Source organism: Pelodiscus sinensis, chromosome 1 (genome assembly GCF_049634645.1).
Source record: "Pelodiscus sinensis isolate JC-2024 chromosome 1, ASM4963464v1, whole genome shotgun sequence".
Classification (NCBI taxonomy): Eukaryota; Metazoa; Chordata; order Testudines; family Trionychidae; genus Pelodiscus; species Pelodiscus sinensis.
The window spans coordinates 150,429,277-150,456,123 of record NC_134711.1 but is presented as its reverse complement, the minus strand read 5'-3'; the positions used below and the strand labels follow the sequence as shown (position 1 = coordinate 150,456,123).

Genomic DNA, 26,847 nt, shown 5'->3' with positions numbered 1-26,847 from the left:
TTTGCAGCAGTTCTGTTTAAAGGAGAACCTGATTGAAGCGGTCATACAATGCACACTTGAAGTAAAATGTACATTTGAAGTAATTTATGGAGAGCGTGAAAAGGTTGCCAACTTTCTGCACACACAAAACCAAACATACTTGCCGTGCTCCCAACCCCACCCTCCTCTGTGGCCTTGCCCCTTGCTCTACCCCTTCTCTGAGGCCCAGCCCCCTTCCCTTTGTCACTCACTCTCTGCACCCTCACTCACTCATTGTCACCCTTGACTCGAGGTATTGGAGGGGATGAGGGCCCTGGGGTGGGGTCAAAAATGTGGAGTTCAGAGTGCAGGAGGGGACTCCGGCCTGAGGCGGTTGGGACTAAGAGAGGGGGTGATGGGTCCAGCTTGAGATGTGAGCTCTGGAGTGGGGCTAGTAATTAGGGGGTTTGGAGTGCAGGAAGGGACTCTGGGATGGGTGGTGGAGACGAGAGGTTCAGATTATGGGAGGGGTCTATGAACTGAGGCAGGGGGCTATGGTATGGGAGAAGGTACAAGCTCTGAGAGGGGGGTGTAGGTTCTGAGGTTTGGGAGGGGGTTTGGGTATTTTTAAATGACCGAGGTAAGAAAAATATGTGCAATTGCCTGGGTGGTGGTGGTTATTTATTATTCCTTAAGTAATCTGAAATTTCAAGCAAGAGCATAGTAATTTCAGGAGTTAAATACTTCTCTTTGTGCTGGCAGCTATGCAAAATAAAACTCTTCCTAAGTTAATGAGTATGGTATAGGGCACATTTTTTCTTTTTCGGTGTGGGTGTAGGTGTGTGTTTGTTTGATTGATTGATTAAACAAGAAAACCCTCTTGTTAATAGGTGACCTCATATCCTGACTGGTTGGACCTTACCTACAGAATCAAAAATTAAGTTTTTATGCCACAGTATGTTTAGGAAGACAGCATACCAAAAAATAGTCTGATTATTCTACAGCACCTGGGGTAGAAGGCACCTTGTAAGAACAAATAAAATCTGAAGGCTTACACTCTAATTTTAGATTAGGTAGTAACTTGGGTTTTTTATGAGAACATCTGACTAGGGCTGCTACATTATCCTTTATTGTTTAATTTATTTTCTTTCCTGCTCATTTCTGTTACACTCCCTGATTCTCTGACTGAGGGTGCGTGTATATGGCAGGTTTTTTTTCAGAAAAACAGCTGTTTTTCCAGAAAAAACCCTTCACTTATGTTCACACTCTATTTTATTTTTTTGAAAGAAAATTGAAAGAACAGAGGGAGTTTTCCAACATTGGTAAACCTCATTTTACGAAGAAGAACACCTTTTCCGAAAAAGCTCTTTCAGAAAAAGACATGTGTGGACACGAGGGAGTTTTCTCAGAAAAAGAGAAAAGAAGAGTGCCCTGGTGGCCACTCCGTCCGTAGTAATCACAGTTTAAATGTGACATAGCGTCCATTCAGTGTGGATGCTATCTTTTGAAAAAGCAGGTCACTTTTTCGATGCACTTTGGCAGTGTTCTCTTTTGGAAGAAGTTTTTTCTGAAGATCTCTTCCGGAAAAGTTTCTTCCGAAAGAAGCCTGCAGTCTAGGCGTATCCTGATCTTGGTTAGTTTTGGTTGTATGTACGATGGAGTGAATGATTTGAATGATGAAAAAGAAAGTAAGCAGTTTCAAGTATGTTCCATTCATAGAGAGCTACATGATGGCACAAAGAGGGCAATGGGGGAGAAGGGAAGGGGGATATAGGAATTACCAGAAAAGTTGCTGTTCATCTAGCTCAGTATCATGTCGCTGACAGTGAATAGCACTGAATGCTGCAGAGAAAGGTGAAAGAAACCCCAAAGTGCACAATGATAGCCTAGTCTCCCCGTAAGGGAAGTTTTTTCATGAATCTGTAACAACAGCTGCCTCGTATCATAAAACGGGAGTAGTATATGGCTTCTAAACATCATTTTGTCCTAATGCAACGGTGAATAGTTTTAATTATCCATATCAAAATCTGGTCGTTTTCTTAATCCAGCTGAGATCTTGACCTCAGTGATGTCTTACAGATGTGATTCTTGTAGGTCAGGAACATGTTATGTATCAAAAACGAAACAAGAAGTATTTCATCTTTGTAAGTTGTTGCTTTCTTTTTAATTGAATGATCACTTATTCCCATGTTATGAAACAGGGTAAATAGAAGTGCCTGATAAACTCTGTCTGTGCCATCCATTACTTTGTATCCCTCTCTTATTCTATTAGCCTTCCTAAAGGAAGCAATTAACAATCTCTTCAGATGCTCTTCATGCCTCTTGCCATTTTTATCACCCATCTCTGAGCCTGTTTTATTTTATTCTGTAATTTTTTTGTGACGAGTGAGACCAGAAATGAATCCAGTATTTTAGTGAGATAATACTATTGACTTACATAATGGCATGATCATATTTTCAGAATTTGTTCGCACTCTTTGTATCCTGACATTTCTTTGCAGTTTTGACTGCTGCAGCATATTGTGCAGTGGCTCACAAGACTGCGTTGTCCTGGAAGAATTTCAAATGTATTTCATTAATTGTTCTTAGTCATTTAAGCAGTTAGATATTTATGTTAAAGATTTTTTTGACTCATTTGTCACATACATTAGAGTAAAGGAGTGTCATGAAGAGGGATAAATGGTTTATTAATGAGGGATCATGCCAGCAAACACAAATCCACAGCAATTTAACTAATATGAACATACTTGCATCCCTCTCTAAGAAATGGTACTTAATTTTCATGACCAGGTATATCATTAAATTGCTGTTTGTCATTAAATAGTACAGCCTGGACAAAGTTACCTGGCAAATATTCCTGTTAAGCAGATGTGATGTTTAATAAGACACACAATAAAGGGGATCTGCTATGTGTGGATGGAAAAAAGTTGTTATAGCTCTGGATATGTTCAAAATGTGATAAAATTTTGAAAAATAAGTATGAAATCTTACATGTGCATGGCAAACCTTTCATGATTACCGAGAGAGAGAGAATGAATGTGTGACGGTATTTCTATATTTAAATGTCCAGTGCCTGGGGGGATGTAATATGCTATTAGGAATACTCAGAGCTGTGAGTGATGGTGTTATCTCTCTATCTCAGCAAAAGTGACTTTTGCTGGTGATTAGACTGTATGTCAGCCCCCTGCTGCACCAGTCTGTCTTTTTCACAGCAAATCTCTCCAGACTCTCCTAGCCCAAATCTCACCGGCAAAGAACAGTCAGTGAATTCCAGCCCCCATAGCTTCTCTCTGTTTCTGTGCAATACACAGCTCCTGACACTTTGTATGCACAGAAATATGAAGTTCGCTACTTTGTTAGAGTCAATATGTCACAATTTATTAATTTAATTGAGGGTTAATACAGCCTTCTCTTGAAACACAGCACTGAAATGATTTATAGTAAAAGTAAAACAAACTTATTAACAAAAGAGCATGGATTAGATTATTTTGAGGGAAAGAGAGAAAGGTCAAGATGGCTACAAGCAAATAAAAGGGATAATATGCACCTAAAAGTCTAAAGCTTTTTCTGGCAAGATACAGTGTTTGTTTATTTTATGTACAGTCTCCTTTCCAGCTTTTTACTGGCCAGCAGGCATCACTGAGATCAGATTGCTTAGTTTCTTCGTCTCCTCAGATCTTCTTACTAGATGCAGTGCTTGCCAGGCTAGTTTGTGGCAGCCTCCTCAGCAAAGTGCAGAGCCCTCAGACCACCATCAATTTTGGTCAGAGGGCAGTCATAAGTGATGTGTGACATTGTCTGTCTGGCCACAGTTGCCTGTGGGAACCTCTCATTGGCGCGAGATGGGAAGGCTGGCTATACATTGACCCTGGACCATTCAAAATCAGTTCAGAAGGGTTAATAAACAGCGTAGGGAGACAAAGTTGGATACACTCGTGGCTGAGTCAGTTATAAGAGACCTGTTTCTGATGTCAGCTGCAGACCATTCTTCAAGCTACACAGACTTCACAGAGAAATCTGGGTAAGGCTAGAGGGCCTACAACAGGTTCTTCAACAGCTCTTGGGTGGTCCAAAAGGAATGTGTATTTGATCTTTTCAACCAGTCTGGCTGTATCATCCTCACCAATTGATGTGTGGAGGAGTGATGTTCCTTAACACAGGGAACCACGGCACTGATGTACTCATCCCAACTTCCATGCACATGGTTGTGTGTAATTGCGTGTCAGCCAACTTGAGGTGAGGTGAATGGAGCTGAACCAGAGCACAGCATTCTGCTGCAGGCTAATCAGATAATAGGACAGCAGAGGGTTTGCTCGCCTAGAAGTGCCAACCAATTTGTTTAGGAGGTTATTATGCATCCATACTTTAGCTGCAATTTCCTCAGGTGGTTAAGATATGTGAAAGAGTCGCCCTAAAGCAGTCTAAGGTAGACTGTGTGGGATTCATGTTTCATGCAATTAAATCAAGATAAATCACTGTTAATGCTGCATTTAGTTGCTGGCAATCCCTCAGTAATTGAGCTGCAGTATGCAGAACTAGTTGAGGGAGAAGGTCAGAATTGCATCAGGAGTGTCAGACTCAGTGGTCGATTCAGCCTTAGAAGGGACTTTGAATACAGTCTGCTGATTGGATAATCATTTTGTCCAGTATGAACTGGATCCTCAGGGAGTCTGTGACGAGAACACTGATTCATTGCCCCTGTCTCTTAAGATGGAGTCTGTCTGTTATGTATAGCATAGTATTGGGGTGTTTATCCTTCACCAGTCTTGAAGGGGTTAAGGTGTCTTAGAAGAGGTCAGTTAACCTATATGGTCTCTCTCTAGAGAGCTAGGGACTGAAAAAAGCTAATTAATGATAAGCCCAGCTGGGCAGGAGTAAACTGAGCTTGTGTAAGGCCAGGAAGTTTTCAGCAGAAGGAGGATACAGGGAGAATCTGCAGCCACATTCTGGGCTGAGAGAGGTGGGGGAGGAGAAGACCCAAGGGAACCAAAAGTCACAGGATCCTAGCCGTGAGGGAGAGATTTGTTAGAGGAGTTGTGGGGAAGAAAACCTACATAAAGCAGAGTAGGAAGAAGCCCAGGTAAAAAGCAGTGAGGGTGGAAGTTGTGCAGATTTAGCTGCTGATGGAAGGGTCCCTGAACTTTATCCTGGGGTAGTCAGCCGGCCTGACTTCCTCTAACAGCCACTGGGAAATAGCTCAGTCCTGGTCCAGGTGGCATCTGGACAGTTGATCCAGTGTGATGTCAGAAGAAGAGGACTGTATAGTGACCACATCAGTGGGCTGAGTCATGAAGAGCGAGCACCCCAAGACTCAGAGAGAGGCAGGGTGCAAGAACCAATGGAAGGAGGGGCCAGGCCAGGCAAGTGCTAATCCCTTTACCCAGCCACAAGGAGGTGACCCAGCAGCAAGTGTATACCATGACGTAGAGATTTTTTTATCTTACAGGTCAGGAAAGATTCTTGGGGATTCAGTCTCCTTTGTTTTTCTGGGACGTAAGAACCATGGTTATTTCACTATTTCTTAAGCTCAGGAGCAAGAGATTCTCTGCTGGTTTACTCTGATAGCTTTGTTTACTGCTAATATGTAAATTGAAATAGACCACATTCAGCTAAGAGACATTTGTTTATCCTCTGGGCTAGGCTGTCTTCTCTTGTCTTAAACAACATACAGAGGGAAGTCATAACAACATCATACAGTAATATTAATGATCAGTGTGTTATTGGCTTTCATGTTGTACCTCACGAGGCTGGTTTTGTACAAGAATTATTGCAGCTGTGTTGTGTGTACAGTGTGAATATGGGGTGTCTGGGATCAGAGGGAGTCTGTCAGTTCTTGCAGACGTGATATAGAGCTGGTGGTGCTGAAAGAAAAAGTGAAACAGCGCCATAGCCATTTTATTTAGTTATCCCTATCAAAAGCCATACCTGAAAATGCAATATCCTTATATGAGAGTAAACATCAGTATAGGGAAATTGATACAGACACCTGTTACTTTAAATAACACCATCCATGCAGCAAACTGTTCCATCTGTGCATGGATATCAAGTCACAAACATGCCGGTATAGGTGCAGAGCCACATTTTATTAACAAACCAGATTCTGGATCTTTGAAAGGAACACTAAGGAACCCCACAACCAACATAATGAAGCAAGAACTATTTTTGCCTTTCTTTCTGTGGGAGAGAAATCTTCATGATAACCTGGATTTTGAAAATATAGCCAATAGCAAATCATATTAGCCTAGTGTGAGTATGCTGATAACTGTGAGCCTGCTGCTACCACATTTACTCACATTGAACAATGCTTCACTCCGTGAGCAGCCCCGTTAACTGTAAGGGTAACTATCCACAGAATAAGGTATTGCTTAATGTGATTAAGGGTGGCAGAATCTGACTTTCTGGCATTTGCACACACACACCACAAAACCATTCTAGCTTTGCTAGAACTGGAGTTGACATGACATCACAAACAGTGATAGTTTGAAGCCATATTGGGGCATATGAATGACTCTTTCCAGAACAGATGCCAAGTCCAGATATCATCTAGAATAAGAAATAGGTTGTTAAGACATGCTCCAACTGGAGGCCTGTGCGTGTAGGACATTTATTATTGTGTTCAGAGCCTGCTCTTCTTTTTATTCCAAGCTGGAAGAGGACAAAGATTTTGCATCGTGAAGTGTGGTCCAAAACTCAGACAGGCAGTGAACAGGTGGTGCATTGTTTGTGAGGTTATATCTAGGACACCATTTGTCCTCTCTTAGATTTATGTAACCGTCAGAGTATTAGGATAGATACAAGAGAAGGGGTTATTTATAACTTGCTGTTAAGAACTCTCACTCTTCCCTTTCTGGAGATGCCAAATTAGGATTTATAAAGAAATGTTTAGAGAGTTGTCTGTTTTCTTGGCTATCTGTTCCCTGTGCGGTGCCTGGTAGTTACAATATGTGGCAAGTATCCTGAGAACTGAGATGAACAAATATATTGCTGCATGGACTCAGCTGGATTGGGTGGTGGAGTTGAACTGTTGGGTGGACTGCATTCACATAACCAGGCCCTAGAGTATGCTGCAGAGTTAGAGCAGGTTGTGCAGAAGTTGGTAACTCTACCAGCTTCCTGTGAGGTGGTGGAACAGAGAGCGAACCTATCATTTGCCAAAGCAGGATACCTTTTCATTATAGCCAGGGAAGTTGCTCCCCCCAGGTGACACCTTGGAGACTTGCTAGTAAAGGGACTGGAGAGAGACACCATCCTAGGCTGAGTTACATAGGGCTCTGATGCCAGCAGGTCACGAAAGGTGTGTGAAAACTTCAAAAATATAATGGAACTCCTAGTTTTCCAGTTTATACTAATGGAGGGTCACATCTACTACACCTATCTGACAGGAGAGCATAATCTACAGGCACAGTGGAAGAAAATAGGATTTATTGCACAGAAAAGGAAACGCTCTCAATGGGCCTCTAAGAGGCTATTATGTTATAAGGGGAACAAAGGAAGTGAAAATGTGATTGACTGATGCAGACCCCTGAGCTCTAAGAGCTAGATGAATTTGTTTAACCGGATGAATCTACAATATTACAGACATGGCTGTTGTCCAGGGTTAGATTATAGAGGCCTTTATATCCTAAACTGAACTGAAATGTATGTTTTTGAATAAACTTATTCTATGTGAAGTTTTTAAAATGTAACCTGTGACCCTTGTTCTGGTCACTTCTTGTAGCCACAGAGGTTCCCTGAGTTATGCTAGAGTAGAATAAGTCATCCAGCAAGTGTATAGATGCCACACTTCCTGTAGACTGTAGATGGCATAGGTGCTGGAACTAAGGGGTGCTAGGGTTGCAGCTGTGCCCGCTGACATGAAGTGATTTCTATTATATGTTTGGTGCAATGGCTCTCAGCATCCCCACTATTTAAATTGTTCCAGCACTGGCATGTGCAGAATGCGCCTGGGCTGCCCCCCCTCCCCCCCGCCGGCTTCCCCCGAGGCTTTGCAAAGCTGCTGCGGCTTTGCTCCCGGTGCCTCTGGTCTGCTGGGGACCGTCTCCAGCAGACCAGGGACACCGGGAGCAAAGGAGGCGGAGGGGCGCTGGGGTATAAGATGAAACCCTATCTTTTAATTAAAAAATTAGGGGGTCGCCCTATACGCCGGAAAATACGGTATATACAGCGCATTCTGTACAGATGATGGCATGCCGAGAGAGGTTGGCGTGGATTAGAGAGATGTAAAGAGCACCAAACACTGGAGTCAAAAGTTGTGGGGGACACTTTAATGGAGGAACAATTAGGGATGTTAAAATTCGTTAATTTTTGTAAATGTGTAACTGCTGACATTTTCATGTGGGGGGGAGCCATTGCTCACGGAAAGCTGGCTACCCAGGAACACTAGCTCCCCCTCTACTTCCCCTTTTCATGTGTGTGGGGGAACTGGTGCTTGCAGGGAGTCAGCTTTTAAGCCAGCTCCCTGCAAGTGCCAGCTTCCACCTGCCCCCCCCCCCCACCACGCTGCTTCCTCTGTGGGAGGCCGCAATGGGAGGGGGGGGGAGATGGCTCTGTGGGAGTGGCACACATGGGTAGCTGGCTGATATAGAGGCAGCAGTGTGGGGGAGGGTGGCTGCATGTAACTGTCAGGGTTAATCGATGAGCCCAGGCAAAATGGGGAGACGTAGGGCTGTGGCTCAGCACTCTAGGGTCCCGTCCCCCCGCTGCCCACAGCAACTGGGAACTGTAGCATCCCCACCATCACTGGTAGCTCAGAGCTCCTGGGGCTCCGCTATCCTATGCAGTCAGGAGCTGCAGGGTACCCCCACAAACCACTGTGTATCAGAGGCAGCAGCATGGGGTGGCAGGCAGGAGCCAGCCTGCAAGGGGAGCCGTGTTTAAAAAACAGCTCCTTGTGCAGACCAGCTGCCTGCCTCCCCACACTGCTGCCTCTGATAGGCAGCAGCATAGGGTGGCAGCAAACTCTATCCATGGAGATCGAAGCTCCCCGTGGACAGTGGCTGCCCACCTCCCATGGAGCAGCCTCTGTCTGCAGTGAGCCTGGGCCCCGCTGCAGACAGAGGCTGGCCTCCAGCACCAGCTCCAGCCTGTCTCCCCTTGCTGCCTCTGTAGGAGGCAGTGAGGAGGGGGGCTGGCAGGTCCGTAGAGCCGGCACATGCAGAGAGCTAAAGACTACTCCCCACGTGTATTGGCTCCAGGTTGCCCCCCTCACCCTCTATGCTGCTGCCTCTCTATCAGAGGCAGCAGCACAAGGTTGGGAGCAGGCAGGCGGATCTGGTGGGAGTGGGGAGCTTGCTTAAAGCCAGCTCCTCATGGGCAGCGGCTCCCTCTACCCTCTCCCCCCCCCCCCCCCCCGCTGCATCTGATACAAAGGCAGCGGGGGCAGAGGGAGTGCGTGTAGTCGATAAGATTGATTAATATGCCAAGGCTTATCAGTTAATCGTGTAGTGGACTACATGTTGACATCCCCAGGAAGAACCAAAGGTAGCACATAAACAGCTCACAATTCTATGGGATAAAATTGAACTTGACATGTTCACCTTGGGAAGACGTGATCACCTATGTATAATGGGCTGCTTGCCCAAGTTCCCAGAAGCAAACACTTGAAGATACTGTAGCAACTAGGGTAACTGTTTACCCTTAATAAGTGATGCTTACCGGGTAACAGTTAACTGGTACTCGGGGAGTAGCCTCCCCATCCATGGCGGCCGTGGGTGGCCCCCATGCAGGGCTGGAAGTGGCAGTGCTGCGTGGGGCTGCTGCTTCTGGCCCCATGTGGGGCTTCCGGCTTGCCACACTTCCTGCAAACTCTCCCTTAGATTTCCTATGCCACCCTTTCTGTTGGGCCAGAAACAAAGACACCCAGAACAAGGCAGTTGCAGGCTGCACCTATGCAGAAAAGTAGAAACTTTTGTTACTTCTTTTTCTGTACATAGTTCCTCCTCATAATAAAGTGTTTAGCTTAACTTCTCTTTGGCCTTTGACTCAGTACTTAGAGCCAGGGATATTTTTCACCTAGAGTTGCCAGGTGTCCGGTTTTGAACCAGACAGTCCAGTATTTGAGCTTTCTGTTCAGGAAACAAATTGAGAAAATCAAAATGAGAAAATAGAAATGTCCAGTATTTTCTAAATAAGATGTAATGTAGATTGTGATGTAATATCAAGTGTGTCCGGTATTTTTGTTGAAACCATCTGGCAACCCTATTTTCACCACCATTCTAGATCTCCAATATTAGGATATGGTTTTGTTCAATTTCTTCTGAGGATTTCCACATCTCCCATGGTCTTTCAGAGGTGACAAATGAATGCCTAGTCTTTCGTGGCCCACAATTCTGGTGTGAGTACAGTTCATTAGCTTGTTAATAGGTCCCTCTAGGTTAGGGGGCCGTTACTTCTGTGACAGAGAAAACACATTTCCTTTTCAATCCCCATCCTCCTTCTAGAGTGGTACCCAGGGTACCTTCTAAAGCATGGGTTCCCAAACTGGAGGGCGTTTTCCCCTGGGGGGGGGCATGAAGAAATTCCGGGGGCGGGGGGCACGAGGCAATCCAGTCCCACCTCCCCCAAGTTTTGCTGCTATTTTTGTTTTTCTGTTTTTCAGCCCCGGGGCGGGCGGAGGCGTGAGGGTTTCTTAAAAATCAAAAAGGGGGCGTGATGCCAAAAAGTTCTATAGTGATTACAGTTTGCTATACACCCATCTATATCCAATAGATTGGCAGAGGATATCCAATCTGTTACAGAGTGTTTGCTGATTTTTTTTCTTCCATTACTAGCTATCAAGCTTCCAAACTTTATACTCAGCAGCTGTCAAAGTCCAGTTATAGGATACTTACTGTTGTTCAGATTCTCCAGAATATGAGAAGGCATGGAACTTAGAATGTAATATTCTCCAGGGATAAATATATAAAATCATTGATAGCCATTATGTTATACTAGGATTTTCCCATGTGTTTTCCAAATTATTGTGTTGATGTGTAAAAAACAGTTCATAAAAATCTCCAAACTTCCATTAGAAAATTTTAATGTGTGTTGGTGCATCTCTGCAGGAGTAAAAACTAAACAGACTTTTTCATTCTGATGCTTCATTTTTCAATAAATAAATAAATCAAAGTGAGTTAGTAAGTACCAAAAGAGAGGTCATTCGCCCTCTCTTTTGTCTCTCTCTATTAGCTTTTGGAGCCTGTAAGTACTTACTGTTGCTGGTCACACAGATGTTGCATAACAATGAATGGGTATGTCTTCTATAGTTTGAGGCTTACAGTATCATATTGTTCACATTTGAAATCAATAGCAAACTGTTTAGACCAGGCTACTGCTGAGCACAGAATTCAGGTGATTTCAACTACTGTCAGTATGAATTAAGAGCAGAAAAATACCATTTTACAAATTATTTCATACAGAAATTGAATTAGTCACTTTTAATAATTAAAATTGATAGGAGGAGGTGGATTCCAGCTTTTAGCAGAAGAGTAATTATCAATAGTAATTTGTTCTACAATAGAAAGTTTTATTGTTGAATAAAAGCATCTAAACTGCTTTCATGGGTTAACTTGGCATCTCCTTTCAGTGAGAGGCTAATGTTATGTCTTTGAATGGCCTCTGTTCCCTGTGCCTACCTTAAAAAAATTAAGAATGTTCCTTGGCCCATATTATATTTCTCAAAACATCAGCGTTTTTTGCTTTCTAGTCATTTTGTTCTAAGAGTGGGAATGGTGCCATTGCTTAATCGTCACTAATAAGGGTTGCATTGCCTAAAATTCTACACTTAGTATTGAATAGATATAGCTTTATAGAACAAAATTTTATTAAGTTTCACATTCTTGCTGTTATAGGTAATTAATAAAGCAGTTTGGATTTTTGGCCTGAGGTATTTTTTTTCTCAAACTGCAAGTCTTGTGTCTTTTTGGGAGAGTGGGGGCAGGAGGAAAAGTAGCTGACTTCTTCCAAGAGACATGCCATGAAATCAAGCAAAAAAGGGATGTTTTCCCAGCAATTCTATGGTTTAAAAATGATTTCATTCTGTCAGTAGAGTTGCCGCTGGTTTGCTGATCTAGCAGTAATTTATTAGGATTGGTTCACAACTGAATATAATAAATCTTGGGTCAGGGATCAAGGTCAGCTTTTACTTGTCTTGAAATAAATTTGAGCAATGTAACCAAACTTGTAAAACTGAATGAATATTTTTGGTCATTTTGCTGAACCATTTTTGTTGAGATTTCTTGGATGGATTGTAAATTGCTACTAAAAATACTGCATGTGTCAGGTTAGTCACTGAATTCCACAAAGCTAGGAAAATAGCTTGCCTTATAGAGCAGAGGATTGAAAATATTAAGAGTGAGTATGGAAGTAATCTTCAATATCTTGTATTTTGGAACTATGCTACTTGCTGCTGAAGTTGTTTCATGTAAATAAATTGGGTCTGATGTTATAGTGACAGCCCTCTCCCCTCTTAGTAGAAACCATTGTCACTATTATTGTTGTTTTTTTTCTAATGGAAAGTTAACAGGTGGATTTAAAAAACTGTATTTTTTCTCAGATCCGTCTGCTGATGATGAAATGGAAAAATCAACCGATACAAGTAAACCAGTGCAGCATGATTTAGACTCTAACCCCGCTTCACTGAAGAAAAGAAAGCAGGTTGGTAAGATTTGTGAATGTATTGATCACAAAGACAGTAATGCATCGTGAAATCAGGCTTTCCACCCTAAATTAATGGTGCATTTCTCCACTTGCTGTCCAGAAGTCTTGCTTCGTACTGCAGTGTTGCCTGAATTATTTGGAAATGATTAGGTGCTAATCTTAAGAGAGTTCAGTCATAACTTTAGTCTCATTTTATACAGATGCAATGGGGAGCATAGCCCATCTCTTTCCCAAGGCTTATGTCAGGTGACTGTGCAGTGGTGTGTGTAGGGATAAGTGATGTGCCAATCTTTTCATGTTGACATTGCCTGAGGATTCTTATGGTTTATCATTTACAGCATCCAGAGAGACAACCTGAACCTGCCCTCATTGAAAAGACCATTAGACTTTAGTGAGGAATGATTGAGTCCCAAGTAATGGACGTTTTTAGAACCCAATTTTTCAAAATGTTGCACACGTTCAACTCCCACTGAAATCAGCAGGAATTGAGGATGCTCAGCACCTCACAGGATACACTTAATAAAAGATGCAGCAAGCTCACTGTCTAAGCTGAGAAGTAGGCAGAAAGAAGAGTCATCCTTAACCCACTATGGAGTTTAAAAGGTCTCCTTGTAGGGTTGCCTTCAAGGTAACAAACATGGGAGTGAACTGGGTGGGTATTAAGGGATGAGATAAGAATCTTTCTGCTTTAGGTCATCAGTTTTCTATTTGACCCAGGTCATTAGTAGTAATCAAATGTTCTAATTGTAGGATGGCTATTCAGTGGCGTAGGTGAAATAAGTTTGTGGTATTGTTCCAGCATGTGATGGACATGTGTCAGCAATACCATTAGCATTTATTGCCACCTTTTTTGGTGCAGAGGCATCAGGGAATGAATGGGCCATGGAGAGTGAACATTTATCTACCGCCTGGTCATGACAAGGGACCTTTGGCAGAATAATGTGGGGGAGGCTTATGCTACAATTGTCCGTCTTGAACCTCAGATAAAGAGAGTTCACCACTAACTACAGCTTAACATTTAAAATAAAATAAATGTCCTCGCAAAAGAATAAGCTGGTGTAGCACTGCCTCCTACTGGATAGAATTAGTCTGCTTAACTGTGACTCATGATGTGGTGCTCACAGAGATCTTTAGTTTAAGGATTAAAAGCCTGGATTTTGGACCAAGAAGGGCTCTGAGTTTTAGCTCTATAGCAGCTATAACGCTCCATGGGGCAATGAAGTGTGGTGTCATGAAGCCACAAATTCATTACAATATCTTTTGTTGCAGGAAAGTTCACTAATCAGGTATGTTTACAGAGGTGCCTGTAATCTAAATGTTTGCATTTCACCTGAAACCTCCATTTCTGCTTCGTATTATATTGCAGATTTAATTCATTTCACTCCTGTCTAATCCATTCCAAAAACTATTTTACTGTGGACTTGGTATCTAGAACCAGTCAGGAGAGATATGAATGGAATTATTAACATCTATATTTTCAGTCTACAGACTATTTTGATAGTTTGTTTAATTCACAGACTGTCAGCAGACCCACAATGAAAAGAACAGTTTGTCTCCATTTTAAATGTTTATTTTGTCAGTAACTCCCAAATTCAGTGGATGGACTAATTGGAATGCAAACTTTCACTCTTTCTCTTTCAGACACAAGAATGTTTTCAGTTTACATTTTGGGTTTTCAGTAACTTGGCGACATGTGAAGAGATGTTGCATAAGAAACATAACACAGGAAACATTTTATGTTCTGTCTATGATTAACAAACATGGAATTCATGGCATTTTAGTTCATAAATCAAAGGTCTCAACACAAATTTCCTGTTTTTCTGCATTTTTAAAATTTCCATATAAAAATAGCACAAAAACATACAGAGCTCATGGAGCCAGGTCAAAATCAGTGGGTAGTCTACGCAGTACATTTCAGAAGGAAAAAATGCAAATAATTATTTTTAGTGGCGATTTACAAAAAGCTGCAGAATGAGCAAGAGTAGGAGAAACAATACAAGGGTCTGAAGATTCGTGTAGATAAGATGCTGAAGCTACTGAAGATACCAACCAGCAACAAAAGTTTACATAAGTTTACAGTCATTCACTGTAATTAGATTTATCTGAATATTTCAGTAATATATGGTGTGGAGTTGTGTCTGAATAAGTTTTCCTGGGCTCATCAGCTCCCCAGGCCCAAAGGAGTCTTGTGCTTCTTAGTGGAACAAAATAGCCAATGTGTCTAGGCTAGGTCCAGTGGAAAATCATGGTCTGCGCACATGGAGACTAGGAATGGAGAGAAGCTCTAGTCCACATGGGGACAAATATGGCCATTCCTGCAATATCCTGTACAAACCTTACTGAATTGCTTAAGTATTTTGGGAGTTCATTATGCAGGTTGGACCTCCTTGGTGTGGCACCCTTGGGACCTGACCGGTCCCTGATGAGTGATTTTGTGGGACCAGGGAAGGTCATTTCAGGGCTCCCTGTCACTGCCCCCCCCCCAGCCATGGCCTTGCTGTCAACCGCCCAGCTGGCGTCCCCCTGCCACCAGCCCCTCCGCACACAGGGCTCCTGGCCCCATCATGACAGCCCCACTGCCAGCCCGCACAGCCCAACTGCTGGGCTTCTGGCCCTGCAAGGCAGCCCCCTTGCTGGGCTCAGCTGCACCACCAGGCGACAGCCCTGCTTGGGCTTCAGCCTCAGTCGGTAGCTCTGCTGCCTCCCAGCCTTACCAGGCAGAGCTGCAGGAGGCAGCCCCACTCCCAGGTTCCTGGCCCCTCTACCAGGCAGCCCCACGGTCAGGCTCCTGGCCCCACAGGACAGCCATGCTGCCTCCTAGTCCCACTGGACAGTTGAGCTGCTGGGTGGAAGCAAGGCTGCTGGGCTCCTGGTTGTGCTGCTGGGTGGCTCTGCTGCCTCCCACCCCTGCACACTGCAACCACTAAGCAGCAGTCCTGCTACTAAGATCTAGTCCTGCTACAGAGCTCCCAGCTCTCCATCGGGACTCTCTGGTCCTGGGACATCCATGGTCTTGCTGGACCAGGGATGTTGCTAGAACAGAGAGTCCCTGTTAAGAGAGATTCAACCTGTATTAAAAATGCAAATGTTTATGTGGAATTGTATGTAATATTGCTAAAAGGAGAGACATGACTTAATATAAACGCTGGGAAGTATTACGAGATCTTCAAAGGACTCTTTTAAACAGTGGGCCAAACAAGAATGAATTTTTAGCTGAATGGGTTTCATAGGAAATACTGGGGAAGAGGAGAATGCAAATTCCCACCTTCAGATCCAACCTTTTGAAGCTAGGTCTCAAGGAGACTCTCCTTATCTTCTGATTAAATGTTCTCAGAGTCCCAATATCAAAGGTCAGAAGTGTGTAAAGCAGTGACTCTCAGATTCTTGTGTGGTCTTGTTCTGAGCAAAAGGTGTTTTGAACTTGTTACCACAGACAAAAAAATCTGGTGTGTGTTTTGAAGGACTGACACCTAACAGAACCCTACGGGAGCTGAGGTGATCATATGTGTAGCTGAGGTAGCATATGTGTAGGCTCTTCTATCGTATGTATTTTCTGTAATGCTTTCAATAAGACTATTTTAAGAATAAAAAATGTACTTGCTATGAAGAACTGTGTGGTACCTTCTACCTCTGCTGCTTGTCTCCTTTGAGGAGAAGGCAAAGCAGGGCTCCTTAGTCGGTCTGAATTATTGGGGAATTCACAGTATGGACTAGAGCTGTGAAGCCTGGAAGAACCCAAGTCAGAAGGAAGGGAGTCTGGAGTCTTCGCCCAAGAGAGGTGACTCTGAGGAGGCTGGAAAGGGGGAAAATGCAGGTCGACTTGCCCTGAGCTATGACATATATATCTGGAAGGGTAGAAAAAAACAAGATACTAATGAAACTGGTTTGGGCCAGCAAGATAGAATCAGTCTTGTGGGTAGGGTTTATTTGGGTGTCTAGACAAGAAGAGAAAGACTTGCACCCAGGGGGAGAGAGACATTGCCAGGGCATTATATTTGTGCAGCATCTAGCACAATGGTCTCCTGATCCTGGAGATGCTACCACAATAGAAGTAAGCTGTAGCAATAATTGTTTGCAGAATTGTTGTAGTCCTGTTGGTCCCAGGAGATGAGAGACAAAGTAGATGAGGTAATATGTGTTGTTGGACAAACTTCTGTTGATGGAAGGTACAAGCTTTTGAACTACACAGAGCTTCCATCAACAGACCTTGGTTTAATAAAAGTTATTACCTCACCTGTCTTGTCCCTCTCATAGCAGTGATGACTATAGGGTGTGACTAGTTAATTGGTTAACTGGTAAACACCACCCTTACCAGGTGATGTTTACCAGTGCAGTTAACTGGCAGGGGCAGAAGCCGTCCCCCACCTGCCACAGGCAGGAGGCTGCTGCAGCCCAGCAGGGTCTGCTGTGGGATGGAGACGCTTTAGTCCGGTCAGAGTAGCCCCTGTCCATGGCAGGCCTGTCCCCGCCGGAGCAGCACACCATGGACGGGGCACTCCAGCCTGGCTGGATTGGAGCAGCCCCCCACCAGCCCTATTTAAGGGGTTAACTGGTTAAATTATAAATGTATCTGGTTAGCTGATTGAACGGGATTATATCCCTAGTGATAACAGCACAGACAATGGAGCTGAAATGGTGTGACCTGTAGGATTGAGATAAAAGAGGTAAGAAATGGACAACAGAAAGATTTCCCCTTGCTGGCTCCGTTTATAATCTCAGGCAGAGTTAGGAAGATGGTCTGACTTTAATTTAGTAATGTAACACATGGCAACTGTATTAATCATATTCACAGTGGTAGGTTTTAGGAGCTAGTGGGACTAAGCCCCTTTAATAATACTCCAGCTACCAGCTACACCTACAGGTCTCAAATTGTTGTATATGTACCACTGACAGCACAAGAGCTGCCACTGTATTTAATTTTCCTGTGACCTCTGGACATGAGAGATCACTAGTTGCCACCTTTACAAATTGAGTGCTCATAAACAAATCATCCTAAATACACATGAGTGGGGGAAAAATGAACCAAAGAGACATTTCATGAGCTAAAAATTAGTCTTCATGATATAAAATGAGGAACAGCACAGAGCAAAATTTGAAAACGTCTCTTGAAAAATGTTACATTTTAAACATAAAAGAACGGAAATCAGAAATAGAGAAAAATCATTATTTCTGATTATTCTCTCGTGGCTGTCCAGTATGGTTCACCTGCTGGTTGTTTGGTTGTACCCATTTATTACAAAGGCCTGTTTGGCAAAGTTAGAATGAGTATCTCAGACAATAATAGAGATTAAAAGTATTTAATTTCTGAAAGCTCTGTTCGCATTTCCCATCTGATTTTTTATTGTATTAAATCTGCTGTAAACTGGGTGATAAAAGTGTGCCTGTGATTCTCATGTTTCAGGTTTCTGTGCTTTTATTCTGTTCTCTGTTACCATATTGCGTATATGAAGTAGTTCCAGAAGTTATTTCATGTTTACACCACTGTAATAGAGCAGAGTTTTATCCCAGACTTGTATAAATTTTTCTCCTCTCTCTGCCAGAATCTAAATTTCAGTACGCAACTTCTGCCCCCACCCACCATCATGCTCTGTGGTGTTTCCGGGTAATATATCTCTGATGATGTATCTCTTTTTACAACATGTGCTTTGTAGCCTGCAGAATGTTTTCTGACTCGGCCTGAGGAAAAAGAAGAAAGCACTGCGAAGGTGAAGAGGAGAAGGAAGGTACTGTAAAGTCTCTCCTGCTCCTGCCATAAAGTTCAACACAAACAATGTTTGGGGGCTGGATGGGTACAGTTGCTTTAGTAAAACATGCCAGTTTCAGGACAGCACAATGACAGTGATGTCTTTTAAATGGTTTTAGAAACTGGTTTCCCTGTGTGTAGTTTACTGGAAACACAACGTTGCATCCAGTTTTATGAAAGAGAAAATCAGCTCTGTCTTAGAAGAGAAACCTCTCTCAACTCCACTCAAATACCTGCTTCACATCTACCTAGCCAGCCACAGCTTGTGTTCAAAGTTGACTGAAAGAGCTTAATGTAGGTATTGCAAGAGCATTTGGGGGAGATGGAATTGCAGCCAGGCAATCCATTACTGCATTTCATGGGCAAAAGTGCTTTGGTCCCCTTTCTCCCCAGAGCAGATATATTGGGGGGCCTTGTTATGTACTGATTTTCTGTCCATGACCTGTGTGTGCGCCCACAGGCACCCTCCACAGTCCTGGTGGAGATGATACAACACAAAGTTTGTTGTCTTTCTGTACAGACTAAAATGCTTAGCTATCTCACAGAGTAGATGCACGGGGGTTTGGTTTCATCTTAGACCTTGCACACACCTCAGGGGATGGGAGGATTTTGCCCTAAAGGCAACACCGGCAGTAATAACCATGTCACTTTTGCTGCAGCCAAAACAAATACATCCCAGGATGAAAATGAGTGAGTGACTAGACCTATCATAAACCTCCAGTTTTCATGCAAACATTAGAGGCTTAATTAGACTTTTTATTTCTGTGGTAATATGCCACTAAAGTCTGCACACATAACCTGTCAAGTAATCATCATGAAGAAATTTATCATACTAACCTAAAGGTCCCAAACTAACAAGTCTCTCTTTTATAAATAATTAAATACATAAAATCCTTTGCTCCTTAAGCATCTGGAATGAATTGGAAGAAAAATAATAAAACTTCCTGTGTGAAGAACATTTTCCCCCAGCTCTCCTTGAAGAAAAAGAGTGTGATCAGGTGTCCTTGCATTGACTGTTATGGAATTTCTTGTTAACATCAGCATCTTCCTCAAGAGAACCATAATTTTCCAGAAGGGATTGAGTGAGTCAGTGAATGACGTAATGAGCCAGTGAAATGGCAATTATCCTGTGGTACTCTGCAGAAAGAGTCTTGTTGATCTTGGGTTATTATCTGCTAGATAACTGCCCCCTATAAAACATCTCCAAAATGTGGCCCAGCTTGCAGTCATTACACAGCAGGAAAATTTTACCAAATCAGGATGGAACTTTAATTACTGCTGTTCACTGAGAACACTGCAAGGGTTTGCGCCAAAATCTGTTACAAAAGCTCCCAGTGCTTTCAAAAGGTTCTGGATCAAGGCCTAAGTGCTTTGGGACTGGGCAAAGAACTTGATATCTGTGGTTTCAAGAGCTTTCTTAGGGCCAGGTTATGATCCCTTTAGTCCCATGGGTGAGCAGTTAGCTGGGATCATTCAAGCGAGTAACGTGTCACTGACGCGAATAAAGAGTTCACAGTCTGGCTGTTAGGATTGTCCATATTGTAATATCCTCTGTCATGCCAAGATGCTTTCTCTGCTTGAAAATCTCCCGTTTTTAAAAAGTAGTAAAATCATTTTAATAAAGAGGAACCCAGGTTCTCTTTCTTTGTCTTTGGTTTAATGAAATTAGAAAGTGAAATTATAACTACGAAGTGAGATTAAGATGAAGCCCTAAATGTAGTCTTCCTTTAAAAAATGCCATTTTCTTGACTGCTTGTTAAAGGTGGACTGCTCAGAATTTTTAAAATGTTTGCCATTCTCCTTGATGATGTATGAAAATGTGGGTCTCAAAGTGTTATATATAGTTCTGCAGTTGAAATTTCAACTGCTCAAATGTCCTTATGGTATACAACCCAGAATCCCTGCTCCCATCACCCAGTTGGAGACTGAAAACTGTACTTTAGGTTTCAGTCCCACGAGCTATCTCCTGTCCTAGAAGATCTTGCCAATATCCTGCAGCAAAAAAATATATAAATGGAGACCTGGTATTCTTGATATTTCTATCAAGTATCAGAGAGGTAGCCATGTTAGTCTGGATCTGCAAAAGCAACAAGGAGTCCTGTAGTACCTTATAGACTAACAGATGTATAGGAGCATAAGCTTTTGTGGGCAAAGACCCACTTCGTCTTGATATTTCTAGTACATTATTGCCAACCCCACTCATTCAAAAATCATGCACTAGCCCCTTCCCCACCAATCATGATCAATTTAAAAAGAATAACATTTCAAATAAAGTTGAGGAGGGGTTTTTTTTGTAGCTTTTTGGGTTTTGAGTGGTTAGGGTATTCTCTAGTCATGTTTCCAAGCTGTTCTATGCAATCTTTTTAATGTAATGAGAGCTAAAATTGTTTAGTAATCTCTTGAGTCCTGTAGCTGGAGTTTTAAGAGAAAAAAACACCTGTTATTGTAAGATTTGTGATATGTTTGTGAGGCTTTGTATCACTGCTAAAGTAATACATCGAAAAAACCCCACCTCCTTCCCCAGTACAATCTTTGAGAATATTTTAGTGTGCCAGTAATGCACAACAGAGGTACACAGTAAAAATGATTTGGTTTTTACTTCACAGTGCATCTTCACAGGCTGTAGACCCAATCTGTAATTTTCACGCCAAGCTATGTCTAGACTACATCCCTTTTCTCAAAAAAGGGATGTAAATTAGACACTTCGAAATTGCAAATTAAGCCAGGATTTAAATTTTCTGTGCTTCATTTGCATAATGGCGGCTGCTTTTTCCCCCCCCCCCCCCCCCTCAAAAAATTTAAATCCTGGCTTCATTTGCAATTTCGAAGTGTCTAATTTACATCCCTTTTTCGAGAAAAGGGATGTAGTCTAGACACAGCTCCAGTGAAAGCAATGGCAGATTTGCCCAATTATAAGGACGTTAGCACTGAGATTATGAAGAAATATACTCTTACAGACTGTCGTTAGCTTGTCAAATAGTGAACAACATATTGAAAATGCCTTACATCTCCTTTTTTTTTTTTTTTTTTTGCTTTTGTTAATAGAAGAAAATTTCTGATATTCTTGCAAAATCATCTCCAAAACCAGGCGTCCCTGAAGACCTACAAAAGCTGCTTAATCAACACTTTGGTAGTAAACGTTCAGTGATTGAACTAGAAGAGTTAAAACTGCCAGGTAAAATGTGTGCATCCAAGAGACATCTTGTGCATTGCCTTCTGAGTGGGGGATGGAGATTCATATGTATTAGGAAAATAAAGGATTTCCTAAGTCAGATCTCCTGAGTTCTAGGGGTGTTTGTAAGATTTTTTTTTCTTCTGAGGTATTGCTATGCTGTTTAAGCTGAGTTGTGAGTTCTTTTGGAATAAGTACATGGTTTTGTTTTCTAAACGGTGCTATTAAGAAAATAAAAAGAAGCATTGTTTCAACATATCCAATCAACGCAGAAAATTAATTTCAGGAAGTATCTTTTTCATAGAAGTATGGAGATTTCTAAGTAACAGTTTCCAAGGGAAAGAGAGCCAGCAAAATGGCTTTATTCCTAAAGTTAGTGGAACTATACTCAGACATTTAACATAAGGCTTCACTTGAGCTGAAGTACATTCTAAAGAAGGAAGAGTAATCAGATAGTATTCTGGATTAGTTATGGAATGCTGAATGCACTGCTCTTATCACCTGTTGGCTATTTAGTAAGCTTTATGAAATGAGCTGGCAGGCCTGGTGGATGGATTTTGTACCAAAACTGGCTGTGTGTTGGCAGTCTGATTGGAGAGAGTGACTCGTGAACCCACTGCTAAAACGGGCAGCGCATGAAGACTGAGCTCCCATTGCACCTCTCTAAAGGTTTGAGATGAAGAGGAAACTACAATGCAGTGTGTTTCGTTCTATGAACAAAGTGGAATTAATTTTCCAGTGCTGTCAATGCAGCATCTTCCAGAAGCTTGAATTCACAAAGTGTGTGTGCGCATGGGAGGAGTAGTTTGTAATAAAAATAAATGCAATTTTCTTTTTGGATTAGATGGCTTCTCTCTCCTGTAGCTTACCTTACCCCTAACAGCATTAGCCTAAAAAGTTTCATGATTCCTTATTTTGAGCCCAAGTTGTAGTATTAATTCTTATTGTTGTGTTATATATGAAGATATGCTGAGCTCTTATTTATTGATATTGTATACTTGGAGACAATAAAGCCCCAGCAACAAATTGTTGGTTCTTGTTTTATCCCATTGATAGTCACTGAACTCTGTGTGACTTCTGCCCCCACCAGGAGCCTTTGATTTGTGCTGCACTCTATGTTTTTGAATGTTTAAATCTTGTCTTTCTAACTGCACTTTCTTCCCAGCTTCATGCAGAGACATATGATGCTATATTGACCCTCACTTCTTTCCCTGGGGTTAGTTTAGCTTTCTTCTTGAATCAGGAGAGAATTTTGCCATTGCTGCCATGTTGCATCCTAAAAATCTCTTTTATCCTCTGTATTGCTGTGAAGCGCTTACGTTTTATACTTCTATTTGTCCATAGGGTTTTATGCAAATAACAATACCCTGTCGCTTTCCTATCTAGAGAGGCCTTTAGGCTAGTGAAACGGCTTATTTCCATATAGATTGGGTCTTGGGGTGTTTTTTCTTTCTTTTTTTGAAGGAGGAATTGGAAGCGTACAAAGCTAAAGGCATTGGTGGCTTCAGTAGCTGTCAAGTCATTCATATCAACTCACTGGGCAGTATAGAGAGCAGCTACTTGAAGTTGTTTAGTTGTGTTTGCAAAATACTAAACGTAAATATTCAGGTTTGAGCCAATGTGGTTTCTGGCTTCTGCAAACTGTAGTTATGTGGTTTTAATCCTTTCTGGGTTTTTTAAGGTATTGTTAGCATTCCAGTTCTGCTGGTTGGTGCAAATAGTCATTGACCCACAACTTATATTTAGTTTCCCTTTGAAGTCAGAAAATTAAAATAACTGTATCCTTCTATATCTGGGGTGGCCAACCCATTTAACAAAGAGAGCCAAAAAAAGGAAAGCCCCCCCCCCCCCCCCCCCCGAATTGTCAAGCAAAAAAAAAAAGAGACTGCCCCTTTAAGAAACAAGATTAGGCTTTTTGGCCATATCCGGCTCCCGTTGAAGGCTGCCATTTTGAATCACTGCCCCGGTGAGCACAGGAGGACTAAGGGGGACTGTTTGGGGGGTGGTGGTGCAGGAGCGGCTTCGCGAGCTGCACTTTTTGGGGAGGAAGAGCTACGGGTTGGCACCCCCTGTTCTATATCTTCCTCTGAACTCATTCAGCATTATTAAGTCATTAATGAGTTACAGTATTCAGACTGCCTGAGCCCTCATTAGGAGAAATAATGACAAAGACAGATGACACAACTATCCTGAAGAACTTATAAGAAGACATCACCAAACAGAGACATTTAGAGCTGTGAAATTACTCCTTGTAAAGTCTTTTCTGTACTGCCCTTTGGCCACATTCAGCATTGAGAGCTTCACCTTTGGAATTCAAACTGCGGTTGAAATCTTAGCAGTTTATCTTACAGTGCAGGGAAGGTGTATCGGTAAATTTAAAAAAAAAAGCATGAATCAACTGATCCTGTGAAGTCTTGAGCACCTTCACCCTCTCTTAGACCCCATCCACTACATAAGCAAATAAGAACTGACAAGGGGTCAGATTCTGGTGGTATAAATGTAAGACTGCAGTAATGCCGTGCTCCAGCTACAAATGAAGTCTGCCTTCCCATCTACCCAGTCAGAAATGGTGGTGTGAAGTTGGCAGCGATAATATAGCCTCCACTTTATTTGAATCCCAGTGATTCCCCCCTTGGGTGCCTGGGGATCAGCTGACAAGAGATATCTGCTGGGATTAGTCTGATTAGAGGGTAGATCTGTTCAGCATTTTAACAAGTAACATGTTGATAATTACAAGTGCGTCCACAATCAAAGTGATTTCTCATGATCAATTCATATCAATTATTTAAAACTAGAAGATTTACCTGGCATTGCTTGGGTCCTTTTAATTTTTAAAAAATAAATTAAAAAGAAAAATATACTTGCTTTATTGAAATGATTGTATTTTTCAAAATACAGTGTTATTTTTATGAACTTAATTTTAGTACATTTTTTAAAATGTGAATTCCATCCAGTATATTTTTTTCTTCATCCCTATAAACTCTTATCATTCTCTACATTTTAATAAAAAAGGGCTATAGTCAATTTGTTTCTGATAATATTGTCTTCTAGTTTTCAAACTTTAAGTATTGATTTAGCTGCTCCAAAACAGAGTACTACTCCAAATTTCTCGGTTTTATCTCTTTTCTGTAAGGTTTATTGAGAAGCAGTCCTGTTTCAGGTTCATCCTGTTTTTCTGGCTCATCTTGGTTCTGTCTCTTTCAACATTCACTCCATTATGTCAGTTTTAAGAACTGTACTTGATTTTGTAATTCTGTCTCCTTTCTGTTTGGTTTTATGAGAAGCAATCTCATTCCAGGCACATTCCGTTTTCCTGGAACGACTAAACCCTTACACTGATTTAGTTATGATAAGAGGAAGCAGTATACTGATTTTGGTGGTCCTAGTTCTTACTGTTTAGGAGGTGTTGTTGATCAAACAGACAAACTCTGTAAAATATGTAGTAGACTAGGAGAGGCAAACAGAAGGACAGCTGTTAAACTAGCAAGTGAAGTTCTGTCTGTGATTTCAGTGCAAGTCATTCTGCATTTAGCACTTTGAAATACCTCAGGCTAGAATTTTCTGCCATCCACCTTTCAACCATATTCTAAGGGGGAATCACAGTGACAGTATCGGAAACAAACGGCCCAGTCTTGGTACTTGACACAAATCATGTGGAAACATAAATCTTTTGTGTCCTCTCATTGGGGTTTACAGATTGCCTTTAATTTACATGTAAGCTATTTTACAAATGATCAGAGAGATTTTTACCATTGTCAGAATAAAAAAAAAATAAATCTAACCTACCTACATGACCAAACATACCCCTCCTAAAGATAAGTTTCTTGAAGAGCTGGGTTTCATGCAACATGATGATGGTGCAGTAGGATGCATCTGGAAGTTAAATGTTAAAACTGTGAGTTTGTGTTCTCACAGAAAGTAGTAGGCTAATGGCTATTGGTCTAACTGAATAGGGTAAAATTTGGCAGATTTATATCTGGGATGAAGCCTGCTATTCAGGATAGGGAATTAAAATTAATGTAAATATTTATGTAACTGTTATTGAGTGTAATTTACAAAGTTGTGCAATGTTGGAGTCCGGAGAGAAAGTAACCCAATTGATAAGAGAATGACCCATGTCTTTTTTTATTCTGTAATACAATCCTGATTATTTTAATAGGATTTGCCATGCTAGATTGGACCAATGGTCCAACAAGTCATAATGCTTCTGACAGTAACTTCTGAGGGATGCTAGAAAGGCTTGTGAAAACCCTCCATTATGTATGTGATCAGTTGTACAATGCTGTACTTAGGGTAGGTGAGAGGAGAAATCATTCAGATAACTGAGGAGGAATTCAGTTATGTTGATAGATTTTACCATGATTTGGTTAACCAGTTCACAAACTCATTACAGTTGTATAGAAGAGACCATGAAGCTCTACTTTTCCAAAAGGCAATCTACATGGTTTTCAAAGAGTAAGCATTACTGACAGATTTAATCCAAGAAATATATATATGTATGCACACTCCATTGTTCTGTTGCAAATCTGTCAACAAAAACATTTTGTCTCTTACGGTTTCAGATTCCTGTTTCCTGCCAGCCAATGACCTCACCCATAGTTTTTCTTCGTACCTGAAGGAAAGTGAGTAAAATATTGGTCACAGAAAGTGCGGAATTACGTTTATAACATTTTTTCTAGTTCAGTATTCAAGAGAAAGTAGAAGCTTCATGATTTACACAAGATAGTATTGCACATCTACGCACTGAACATTAATCTTGACCTTGAAATATTCATAAAATCAGTTATATTGCATCTTTTATGTTTCTGTATGTTTCTGTTCTGTAAAATTAATTTTCTGCATTGAAATAGTTCAGTTCAGTTTAGCTTTTAAATAATATTTAGGAAATATTACTTAATATTTGACCACGCTTTGTTAAATATGTAAGGTTGTGTTTGTGCTTGCAGTAGTGTGAAGACTACATACAGTGCAAGCCTGCCTAGTGTGGGTAGAAATAGAATTGTAGCTGGTGAAATATACACATGCCAGAACCTTATGGCATATGGCAGGGGTGGTCCATGAACCTAGGCAAGCAAGGCAGCTGCCTAGGGCATCTCGTGCCCCGGCGCCCCGTGATGATGTCACAGACGTGCAGGCAGGGGCGCTGATTGCGCCGCTCCGCCTAGGGCGCCAGCTGCTGCAGCCGGCTTCGGGACGCTCCTGCATGCTCTCTACATGCCCAAATAGTGCTGCCCTATTTGCACTGCTGTCTTTAGCAGTGCAGTACCCACTGCCTCCTTGCTGTTAGAGCTTCTCCCTGCCACAGGGAAAGGCTCTGGCCATGGTGAAAAACTGGAGG

The 26,847-nt window shown here is 41.9% G+C and overlaps 1 protein-coding gene across 9 annotated transcripts in view; it reads left to right on the top strand.

Moving 5' to 3' along the window:
- Nucleotides 1-26,847, top strand: part of CMSS1 (cms1 ribosomal small subunit homolog) — a 352,914-nt gene that overhangs the window by 314,476 nt on the left and 11,591 nt on the right. For all 9 annotated transcript variants that reach the window (XM_075915302.1, XM_075915712.1, XM_075915140.1 and 6 more), the window contains 4 exons: nt 12,491-12,591; nt 18,246-18,317; nt 21,383-21,512; nt 26,072-26,131. In XM_075915302.1, the coding sequence (XP_075771417.1) occupies nt 12,491-12,591; nt 18,246-18,317; nt 21,383-21,512; nt 26,072-26,131 (363 nt within the window). The remainder of the gene's footprint in view (nt 1-12,490; nt 12,592-18,245; nt 18,318-21,382; nt 21,513-26,071; nt 26,132-26,847) is intronic.